The sequence below is a fragment of the Pneumocystis carinii genome (assembly GCF_001477545.1).
Source record: "Pneumocystis carinii B80 chromosome Unknown supercont1.14, whole genome shotgun sequence".
In the NCBI taxonomy this organism is placed as follows: domain Eukaryota; kingdom Fungi; phylum Ascomycota; class Pneumocystomycetes; order Pneumocystales; family Pneumocystaceae; genus Pneumocystis; species Pneumocystis carinii.
In genome coordinates, this window is record NW_017264726.1 from 270326 (window position 1) to 281867 (window position 11542).

Sequence of the window (11542 nt, forward strand, 5' to 3'; positions counted from 1 at the left end):
ATCGCTTTAAACAAAAAATTTAATGATTTAATAAATACTTACAACATAAATAATTTTAAAGTTAGCTTCATTATCATATAAAAAATATTTTTAAATACTAATTCCAAAACAAATCCTATTAAATCCAAATTATCCACAAAAACTGTGTAATAATTATAACATTCAAAATAAATTGATATTTATAAATACAATACTATTAAATAACCACTTCGCACATCTGATTCTTATAGAAAAAGAATTAACTTAAACCATTAATTTCAATCATAATGTTCTGTAGCTTCCTAACTTCAAAAACTTTAACATAAACTATTTCTTATTAAATATAAATTCTTTGACAATAAACCGACTTTTATATTTTCAATTCAATCGAATAACTTTATATTTTCATTAAATCTTGAATAAAATATATTCAAAAAAAGGAATATTATCAGTTTGATTAATATTAGCAATTATTTAGATCTATTTCTCAAACAAGCTCTCTTTGCAGAAGGTTTCGCATTTTCATCATTTATAGGCAAAACACTACGGCGTTTAGAAGGTTTTTCAGTAATTGAACTTGCTTGAGATACACTCCTTTTCTTTGGATTCTTCTTATTCTGTTTCATGAGCATTTTAGTTACTGCTTTATCAGCAATTGTGTCATCTTTGCGAGAACCGATTACTTGATGCTGTAAATTCTTGATATTAGTATGATCCTTAAAATCGGATTGTGCCTTAGATTGTTCTATTTTTTCATTTAAAATTCTACTTCTGACCATTCTCGCGCATTCTTTTGAAGAACTTATTTTTATTTCTTTAGAAATAGGAATAAAAGAATCGTCAGTTAACTTCTTTCTACTAGTTCCACCAGATGATTTCATTTGTCTAGTTGATCTAATTATATTATTATTATTATTATTTTCAACACTAGCTTTTCTAGAGTTTCGTGTTATTCTACACTTATTATGATACACATTTTCATGAGAAATCATCGCCTCAGAACTTTCAGATTTAGATTTATCATTAGTAGCTTTAATAGCCTTTTCTCTTATTCTACTTGATGCGCGAACCGGTTTTGATTCCTGTGTTTTTTTAGAAGATTTCTCTATAATAAAACCTTGTTTAGATTTTCCACGAACACTCGACCCAGTGGATCTTTTCATTGAATTACTGGAACTACTTCCAACACATTGCTCCTGTGACAATTCAACTGATATTCCTTCATAAGTTGTATCGCATTTAACCTTAGCAAAAGATGAATCTATATCAGTAGAGTGAAAACATTTATCAACTTGAGAAATAGTAGAATCTGGTTCCAAAACTTCAATCATTTCGAAACTTGTATTATTTTTTTCAATAGATAAAAAATCACTATCTAATTTACTTGATATTTTATCGGAAAAAGAATGATTTAACATTTCTTTTGTCTCAATATCTTCAAAAAAACTTGCCCTTTTCTTAGTATCACCTAAGTCTTTTTCAGGTGTTAAAGAACAAACATTATCTTTATCTTCATTAACATCCATATAACGATTCTGTAGATCCAATGAATTATTTGATAATTCCATAAAAACAGTAGCCTCAGGTTGTTGACTACAAACATGTATATCAGTAAAATTATTATTTCCGATATCATCTGATTTTATTGAACAAATGTTTTCATTCGTAGTATCACTAATTTTTGTATGATCAGGTGAAAAATACTCAACCATAAATGCATCTTGATTATCGCAATTCTCTGTAGATTTTTCATCATCAATTGACTGAAATTTTGGCATATCTTCCTGAATCGACTGATTTATTTCCATATGTCCCTCTTTAAAAACAGAACATTTCGATAATTCGGAAAAGTTGTCATTAAATTTAAAACCAATTTCATTACTTATTGATTCTTGAATATTTCCTGTTAACGATTCTAAACCAATTGTAGAACTGGATAATTTAGCGAAATTAAACAATTCTCCATCCATAACTTCCGTATTAAAATTCACCATAATTTGATCCATAAACGAAATTTTAGAATCATTTATATCTTCTTTATTATTTACACAGAATTCTTGCACATTATCTATATTATTCACCAAAGGACTTTTGTGACTCTTATCTATAATATTCTTTAAAAAACCTGTACTATTTTTAGTTGATTCACTTGCATCTACATGCAATTTTTCTAGACAACGTGAATCTTCTTCTTGACTATTTAATGAAATAAAATCATTGAATTGAACCTTTTTCTCAATTGCCGAATCATAAGAAACATCAGTAACGCAAAAATTTTCGTTTTTATCAGTATAATCAATATAAGAATCATAAAAATCATTAACTCCAGAATCAAATTCGACTGAACCATCCTCCAAAGAGATATCATTTTCTTGTGAAGGATTTATAAAAGATTTTAATTTAAAATCATATACTAATTTATTTGAAGTTTTCGTCCTAATATCTGGAGAACAATACAACCTCATTTTTTTTCCAGGAGCAGTAAGAACCCACTTTCCAGGTGAATAAAATTTATCAATGTCTTTTAAAGTATTTACAGAAGAACACTGATTTAAACAATTTACATTAGCTATCGATAAATTGTTTTTTAAGATATTTTTAGTAACTGAAGAAATAGGCGACTGATAAAGCTTTTGTTTTTTGCCATGATGTGTAGCTACCCATTTTCCGGGAGAAAATGTCTTAAATTCTGGACATATAATATCAAGTTTATTGTTAGTACATAGGTTATTTTCATGATGCCGTTTTTTTTTATCAGAATTGAGTAGAGCAGCACCGCAAATTAGATTATTTTTTGAAGATATGCCATATTTCGAACCCAATAGTTCATAACTATTCTCTTTAAAATTGTCGCTTGAAGAAAATAATGGTGCCCATCCTAAAAGTTTTTTTTCTGAATCATTTAAAATTTCCAAGAATTCCAATGGAGTTGCTGGTAGATTAATCTTTTCTTGCTTTTCACTTACAAATTCCACTTTATTAATACAAGCAGATAATGGAAGAGAAGGGTCAGATATTGAATGCCTAGACCGTAAATTTGTAAGAGCTGGATTATTTAAAACTTTAGAAGCCACAAAAGGAGGAAAACTTGGCCTCTTTTTGTAGACATGTCCTTTTGTTTTAAAATCTCTGAATTGGCGGGGCAAATCACGTGTATTAATATAATACTTTTTAACTAAATGCAAAACGGGTGAACCAGATTTCAGTGGCGAAGGCTGAGTGTCTGGAAAAATGTTAAAAGACTTCTCTTTTGGAGGACTAACAATCATATTTTCTTCTAATTTGAAAGCCTGAGAATTATAAAAATTTTTGCAAGTACTAGATACGCTTATTTTCTTCTCAGGAATAATTTTTGACGAAGAAATCACTGGGTGTGGTAAAACCCCTTTATCACTCTCAGATTCCGTCTGTTTTATTTTCAAAGAATTACCTAGATCCATAGTATCTAACAATATAAATATTCTAATAGTTCCAATGTTTTTAATCTTACCATTTTCTTTCTCAGAAAAAATATTTTTTTTTTCAATTAATGAAGAATCTAGAGACAGATCAGATCTTTGAGATTCAAATTCAAAAGATCTATTTAGTATTAAATCATCCATAGATTTGTCAACAGCAGGAGAAGCTACAAAAAACAATTAAAACTTTTATACTTTTATTTTATAATATACCATTTAATTTAATATTAGATGCTAGAGAAAAATCCGAGATTTGAAAATCCTGATCAAGAATAGATTTTTTGGCTGAACTAAATACTTCATTTTTTATAAAATTATCATGATCAACACACTCTTTTTTTATAATCTCAATATTCTTTTCAGAAAAAGGTAAAGAAGTATCTGGCTTATCTTCAGAAAGCGAATCTTTAGAGTCAAGAACGAATATATCATTGGAAATAATTTGCTTTACAGGAGAATTTTGTATAGATGAAGTCGGTATCTTTAGATTTTTATCATCCCCCAAAGGAGATTCCTTATTTTTTAACCCAGAATCAACTATATCAAACATTTTGGATTTTAGTATATTATTTTTTGGTGTTTCAATTTTTATGGATACATGTTCATTAACAAAATTTTCCTTAAGAATAGGGTGCAACGGTTTTTTATTCATAAAATATGTATCAAAAACATCCTTAAAATTATAAATAATGTTTAAGATTTCAAAATTACATACCTTATCATTTGCAAAAAGAAAAGGCGACTGTTTCATTGATTTATTAGGAGTATAAACTTTCAATTCAGGAGTCTTCACAAATTAATATAATCTCTCAAAAAAATATATCTATCCTACATTTATTACCACTTGCTCCTCTTTTTTTTCATTTGTTGGATATTCCCATCGAAATTTATGACCAGAAAAACTAATAATATCACCCGTATTTAATCGAAACTTTCTATTTTCAGAAGTATCTAGTTCGTTATTGTTAACAAATGTGCCATTGACACTCAGATTTTCTAAAAACGCCTAGTTTAAAAATAAAATTTTTTTAACAAAGATACAGAAAATTTACATTTCCATCATCATCAATTTCAAGACGAGCATGTTGACGAGAAATAACTTCGTCATATAATCTGACATCACAAGACAAATGCCTTAAAACACAATTAAATTTATCTTTTTTTGTAATAAAAATTTACCTTCCAAAAGTATTTAATCTTTTCGTGATTGGAAAATGTGCATACTCTTCTTCAGTACCTTTTTTACGAACATAAAGGGTACCAAACAGACAAGCCATCTAAAAGATAACTTTGAAAAGATCCCGATAAATTCTTTATTGTTTAAAATTTATTATTGATATTTTTAAAGTAATCGAAAAAAATAAAAACAAAGTGTTAAATCACATGATTTTTGCAAATGAATCGAATAAAAAAATATATAAAAACGTATATTTTTAAAGATTTACAAGAACTTTAGATAACCTTGTAATATTTGTTATAAGTTAGAAATATAAATTGTAGAAGCAAAAATACCTAGTTATATATCTTTTAAAAAAAGTATTTAGTATAAAATATTTTTAATGAAAATCCTAAATAACTAAAATAAAAATTATTCTATTAATTCTGGATCTGAAATCATTTCTTCATCTGTATCTAAAAATATTCTAGTCTTTAATGTAGAAGGAAGATACTAAAATAATTAACTAAAATCATTTAACAATACTCATACTTCTTGTTTTACTTTTCCATCCTTATAAAGATGATTATATTTATAACCTACACCATATCCAAGTTCACTCATTAATTTTGTAGGGCAATTGCGAATATGCCTATGAATATTAGATATAAATAATTATTAAAGCAATTACAATGGAATTTCGGCAGCGAAAGCGCCATCTTCTGTTTTAAGAACGTGCTTAACATTATTTAAGGCTGAATAGATCCTATTAGATTTCTTCGCTTCAGCTAAATAAATTGCAGCATGAGCTAACAAAGATCAGAATGACAATGATAATAATGATAATAATAACCTAAAAAAACATCAGCTTCTGGCATTCCTACGAATTGAACAGCCTGATAAGTTGATATTGCAAGAATAAGAGCATTATTATCAGACTATTCTATCTAAATTAAGTAAATCCTTATTTTATAAAACTTACAGTCCCAATATCTTCTGAAGCAATACGAATCTAAAAAAAAGGTAAAAAGAATAGAATTATAGAGGAAAATACCATTCTACGAGCAATATAAAGAGGATCTTCGCCTCCAAGAAGCATTCTTCCAAGATAATATAACGCTGCATTAGCATCAGAACCGCGAATACTCTTATGAAATGCTAATAATAATTAATATAAAGAAATAAATCATACTAAAATACCAGATATAGTATCATAATGAGAATCTCCAACACGGTCATAAACAAAAGAAGTTCTTTTCAAAATATTCCTTACATCTTCTTTTGTAATGATATCATTCCCTTTAATTTTAAAATTTAATATTATTTCTAATGTGTTTAATGCAATGCGAGCTTAAATTATTATTATTAAAGTAATAAAAAGTAATGCATGTTACCATCACCATCAGATAAATTTGCTAAGTATTCTATAATATTATCATCGATATTAGTTGTATTTTCAGAAGACAATTTAATTATTGATATAGCATTTTTCAGAATTTCAAAAACATGCACTGAAGAAAGCTTGTGTAAAACAAATACTCTACATCGAGAAAGTAAGGCGTTGTTTATCTTAAAACTCGGGTTTCTAGTAAAATATTTAAAATCAAAAATTTATTCTAAAGAATAGCTCACTCAGTAGTGGCACCAATTCTTTATAAATAAGCATTTGAATAGAAAATATTTAAATACTTACAATATGACTATTCCCTTTTCTACATAAGGTAAAAAGACATTTTGTTGCATCTAATATTAATTATTATAAATATTAAAGAAAATATACAACCTTATTAAATTGTTGAATCTCATCTATAAATATAATTGTTTTACGTCCTGTCAAAGATAACATTTTTTTTGCATCGTCAAAAGCCCTTTTCACATCACATATAGTACTAGATGTAGCAGAAAATTCCCTGAACTGATTATTTGTGGTTTTTGAAATTATCTAAACTAGCTAAACTTATATATATATATATATATATTCAAAATACTCTTGCTAATGTGGTCTTCCCTACTCCAGATGCTAAAAAAATAAGTTTTTTTTTCTGAAAAAAATAAATGTTTCATGCCTCCCCATAATATAAAAGAAGGGAATTTGTCATCTTCAATTAATTTTCTAAGTAAACCATGCTTTCCAATTAAATCTTCTTGGCCTATAAAGTCATCAAGTGTTTCAGGTCGAACTCTTTCCGAAAGGGGAGGATGAAATTCAAAATTGCTATTATTTTTACTTTTTTTTAAAGAAGCTTCCTTAGGAGATAATTCATCTTCGTTTTGTATCTTCCTTTTAGATAAAGATGGAGAAGACGGAATATCTCTGGAATACCTAGGATATTCATTGAGGGAAAAAGATTTCTTATTCAGGGAATCTTCATTATATAATTTTTGCTGAATTGTACCTAAAGAAAGAGACTTTACGTTTTAGCATGTCTTTTATAAAATATAGTATTTAGCATACATTTTTTTTTTCATGAGTATCACATGCCCTATCCAAATGAGTATTTATTAAATCAATATTGACATCTTTTCCACATATAGGACATGAAACATATTTTTTTGTCATATTTTTATAATCTATTTGAGATGCTTATCACGTAATTTTAAAAGATGATGTTTAATGAATTTATGAAAAAATATAAATTATCAACAAAAATAGAATTTATAGGAAAATTTATCATTGAAAAATAGTATTTTTTATTATTGAGTAAATAAAATCTTAAAGTTATTTAAATATTTATTTAAGAATATAATAATTTTATTAAATTATCAATTTTTATAAATTTAATCACATATAAAATATTTGAAATAAATCCAGGAGATATAATTTATGAATCTAGGATGTTTAGTTTTGCATTTTTCTATATAGATAATATATTTATTTATTAAAAGCCAAAAAAATGAATAAAATTGTTAAATAGGATCAAAATTATGAAATGCAGGAATTATATATGATATTTGAACTAGTAATATATGAACAATAGTATAATTAAAAAAAATAAATATTGAAAAATACATTTATTTTGAATAAAAATATTTATTTAAATTTTTAAACATAAAAATGATACTAGATATATCTTAATATTTAAATATTAGTTGCATTTTCATGAATATTAATTACGATAATATATTACAAATATTAAGTTTTAAATAAATTACTAGAGTAAATCTATTCTAAATATTTAAATATATATTCAAAAATATTTTTTGTTTTTTCAAGAATAAATGAATAACCTAACTTCAAAAAAAATAAAACAGAATACAATAAATTAAACAAAAAATGTATGAATATTTATAAAATATAATCTAATACACATACTAATGTTTTATTCACTTTAAATTCCAGAACGATTATTAAAAAAATAATACAATTCCCATAAATGTTACAATAAAGGTTTAAAAAACAACTCTATTCCCATACATTTCAATTTTTTTTATTAAAATTATAAAACAGAATAGTTTGAGGGCATTATTTTTAATTTAATTGGAAAAAATTATTAATAAAAAATAATGTATCTTTCAGTTTAGTAAAAACAAAATATAAATTCCTACACGTTTCAATATTTATACTATTTTTTAAGCACTTTAAAGATTAACTAATTTAAAAATATAAATTAACATGAATAGTTATTAAGAGATCTACGCGGTATATAATATATATATACCTGTGATTTTGAAAAACAATTGCACTACTACTTCAGGAAAATATATCATTACATAATATTTTTAGTAATACTTAAATTCGAATAAAGTAGGTTTAAATCAAATAATTTATATATTTATTTAATATTAATATATTTTAATTAACTATTTAAAAATTAAGATCACAAATATAAAAAACAATTTTTTTAAAATGTATAAAAAATTTTAAAGAATATAAATAATAAAATTAATAATTTATTTTATTTACTCTAAAGACTTATAAATATCAAAAATAAACAAATTGTTAATTTATACAAAATATAACGCTTTAATATAAATTCTTTATAATTTACTTTAAACCGTTTTCATCAAAATATAATAAAATTTTTAATAAACTTAAATGTCTTAATTCATATATGTACATAAAATTAATTCAAAAATTTAATTTTTTTCTATATCAAATATATTTATATATTTAAATGATTTTAAATATTTCTGTATCATAATAAAGAATTAAATATACATATGTAGATATATTTAATATTTTATCAAATGAAATTGTAATTAGATTTCTTTAAAAATAAAATAAAAAATAAATTTATAAAGATTAAGCATTATGTTTAAACAAATTCTAATTATAATATATACGATATATATATTATCAAGCAAAAATCATAGTTTTATATACTTAATAGAAACAAATAATATACTTTGTAGAAATAAACAATATATTTTATATACAAATAATCCATACTTTCAAAAATTAAATATGCCAAAATCCAAAAAAAATGCATTATAATAATAAGAGTAATTTTGATCTATGAAATCAAGTATAAAAATATTATTAGTAAAGTTCTAGTCTTTACGGAATTTCATAATTAAAAACTTTTTGTAAGCATTCAAAATAATATATGTAAAAAATCAGCCCAAATTTTAATTTCCAATTATATAATTATCATTATTTTTTTCACATACCAATATTCTCGTATAGAATTGTATATATTAAGTTTAATAACCCCATTACTTTGAAAAAAAAGCATCATGTTTTTGATTGATATTCGATGTTACAAAAGAAGCTGGTAATATAGAAACAAAAATAGGTCGAGACGGAATAGGAAACCATAAGTGTCTTGCAGTATAATATACATTCAATTTCTCATTAGTAATTTTATCCTTAATAACGACTGCTGATGCCACATGATTCAATACTGTAGTAATAATAAGCCTAATTAAATGCTGATGAGGATATATTCTATTTTTAATTCCCCTATTAAAATTTTGATGATATTCTAGTGGAGCAGAAACATATTTTAAATTTGATACAGAAAGATTACTTTCAGATGCAGAATTAGAAAATGTTGTTTCTCGTGATTGAAAATAATTTGTAGATGAACTAGAGCTTTCTGGTATACTGTCTCCATTGTTTTGAGAAAAAAGTGAAATATTTCCTTGACTTTGATTTACAGAATTAATCATTTTTAAATTATCTAAAGATTGACATCTTAAATCATTTTCAGAACTGTTAACAGAAAATCTTTGAGAAACATATCTATTCATAAAAAAACTACTGAGATTGCTAACAGAAGAGCAAACAGAAAGATATGTGTCTTTCGGAACCAAAAATTTACCAATTAAAATATCTTTTTGTGCACGCCTCACAAGAAAGAGTGGGTTTGGATCAAAAGGAACTTCTTTTTCCGAAATACGATATTGATTAACAATTACCCATAAAATACTATTAGTGCATATAATCCATGTAGATAACAATGAAACTAAAAGATGAATAGGTATATTTACTCTTAAAATTTTCGAAAAACTTTGACTTTTTTGATTTTCTATATTAATGTCACTATTATCTGAAAAATCAAATAGGCTAGCATGAAACATTGTAGAATCAATAGGTAATTCACTTTCTGATCTATGAGTTAATAGCCATTGAACATAATCAGAACCATTCGAATATGTTTCAGGATCATTAGTTCGCTTAACTAAAAGCCTTGAAATAACCTTTATAAATTCATTCTTAGCCTTTAAAGCACTAGAATCATAAGAATGAGATTTATCCAATGATTTATGAATAGTACAAGTAAGGCGTAATATATGTTCATAATCAGATTCATAAGAACCAAAAAAAATAGAAATCAATGCTCTAATAACAATATTATCAATAAAACCTTTCAAATCTACAGGATCTGATGTATTTTGACTTAAAGAAACCAGTGCCTCTGATGCAATACATGAATAATAATATCCTCCAATATTTGTACGATGAGGAGAAAATGCTTGAGATAAACAAATATTACTTGCTTTTGAAAAACGTGAATTACGGCCAAAACTATCCATATTGTTTAGATCCTTCGAATCCTTAAATATATGAGACCAATTTCGACGTAAAGCAGCGTCCCAAGATAACATAGATTCACCTATTGATAAAAATTGATTTCCCATAAATGACTCTAACGATAATATAATTGAAAGACATGTATACGGTTTAACCACATCAATCCAAATAATTCCTGAGCGAGAGGTTTTAGAAACTGCAATTAAAAGATATTGTATGGGATTTCGATCAAAATCCCTAATTCTTTTCCAAGGAGGCACAAAATATATAGTTGGAGATGATGGATATGACGGATATGAATAGTAAAGTCTTGGACGATAATAAAATCTAAAAACATTATACTAAAAAGAAAAATTGTTTATATAACACATACACATAAAGCGAAAATATAAACATTGAAGAAATCAATATAATTATCCATGGTGAAACTATTATTGAAATCACCTTGATTGACACATTATAAACATCATCGGATAACATGAATGTCAACCAGAAAATCAGATATAAATCTCACTTCAATTTTAAAAATTTTCAGTATTTTTAACTCTAAATTTGTGGAATACAAAACTATCCCTATTAAATTTCCTCTCCTTACTATATATATATATCCCTCATTTAATTTTTTTTTAATTTATAAAACTCCAATTTACTAATTGTAAATAGATCAACTTCAAAATCTTGTTAGGGTTAGGGTTACTAAATTACGAGAAATTATAATATCCATAAGATTTTTGAAATATAACTTAATAAGATAGATATATTGATGGATAAACGGATATAAATTAGTAATAAAAACGAACAAATTGCATCCAGAATATACAAATAAGCATTTTTATATGTAACATTTTATATTATTCTAAAAATATTTATATAAAAGTTTAAATAAAAATCCTAGTAAAAAACAAATAAAAATAAAAATAAAGTAAATAAATCTACTAAAAATCATTAACCATACAATTATTCTGAAAATTA

At 25.0% G+C, this 11542-nt stretch overlaps 3 protein-coding genes across 3 annotated transcripts; all 3 read right to left on the reverse strand.

Moving 5' to 3' along the window:
• Positions 1 to 403: 403 nt before the first annotated feature.
• Positions 404 to 4760, reverse strand: T552_03103 (hypothetical protein). Its single transcript, XM_018371620.1, has 7 exons — positions 4617 to 4760; positions 4490 to 4571; positions 4270 to 4443; positions 4153 to 4224; positions 3651 to 4110; positions 3470 to 3604; positions 404 to 3424 (listed from the first exon to the last, which is right to left on the reverse strand). Exons 1-7 carry the CDS (start codon positions 4712 to 4714, stop codon positions 450 to 452), a joined length of 3996 nt encoding a protein of 1331 aa, XP_018224756.1. The 5' UTR covers positions 4715 to 4760; the 3' UTR covers positions 404 to 449.
• Positions 4761 to 5025: 265 nt separating this feature from the next.
• T552_03104 (hypothetical protein) lies at positions 5026 to 7153 on the reverse strand (the record flags this gene model as incomplete). The annotated part of the gene is made up of 14 exons (XM_018371621.1): positions 5026 to 5106; positions 5146 to 5245; positions 5285 to 5402; positions 5447 to 5531; positions 5576 to 5605; positions 5648 to 5751; positions 5794 to 5943; positions 5988 to 6178; positions 6226 to 6243; positions 6287 to 6336; positions 6377 to 6535; positions 6582 to 6613; positions 6717 to 7002; positions 7049 to 7153. 14 exons carry the CDS (start codon positions 7151 to 7153, stop codon positions 5026 to 5028), a joined length of 1509 nt encoding a protein of 502 aa, XP_018224757.1.
• Positions 7154 to 9204: 2051 nt separating this feature from the next.
• On the reverse strand, positions 9205 to 11092 carry T552_03105 (hypothetical protein). The gene is made up of 2 exons (XM_018371622.1): positions 10944 to 11092; positions 9205 to 10897 (listed from the first exon to the last, which is right to left on the reverse strand). The coding sequence occupies exons 1-2, from the start codon at positions 11048 to 11050 to the stop codon at positions 9250 to 9252; spliced, it is 1755 nt and encodes a 584-aa protein (XP_018224758.1). The 5' UTR covers positions 11051 to 11092; the 3' UTR covers positions 9205 to 9249.
• Positions 11093 to 11542: the final 450 nt, after the last annotated feature.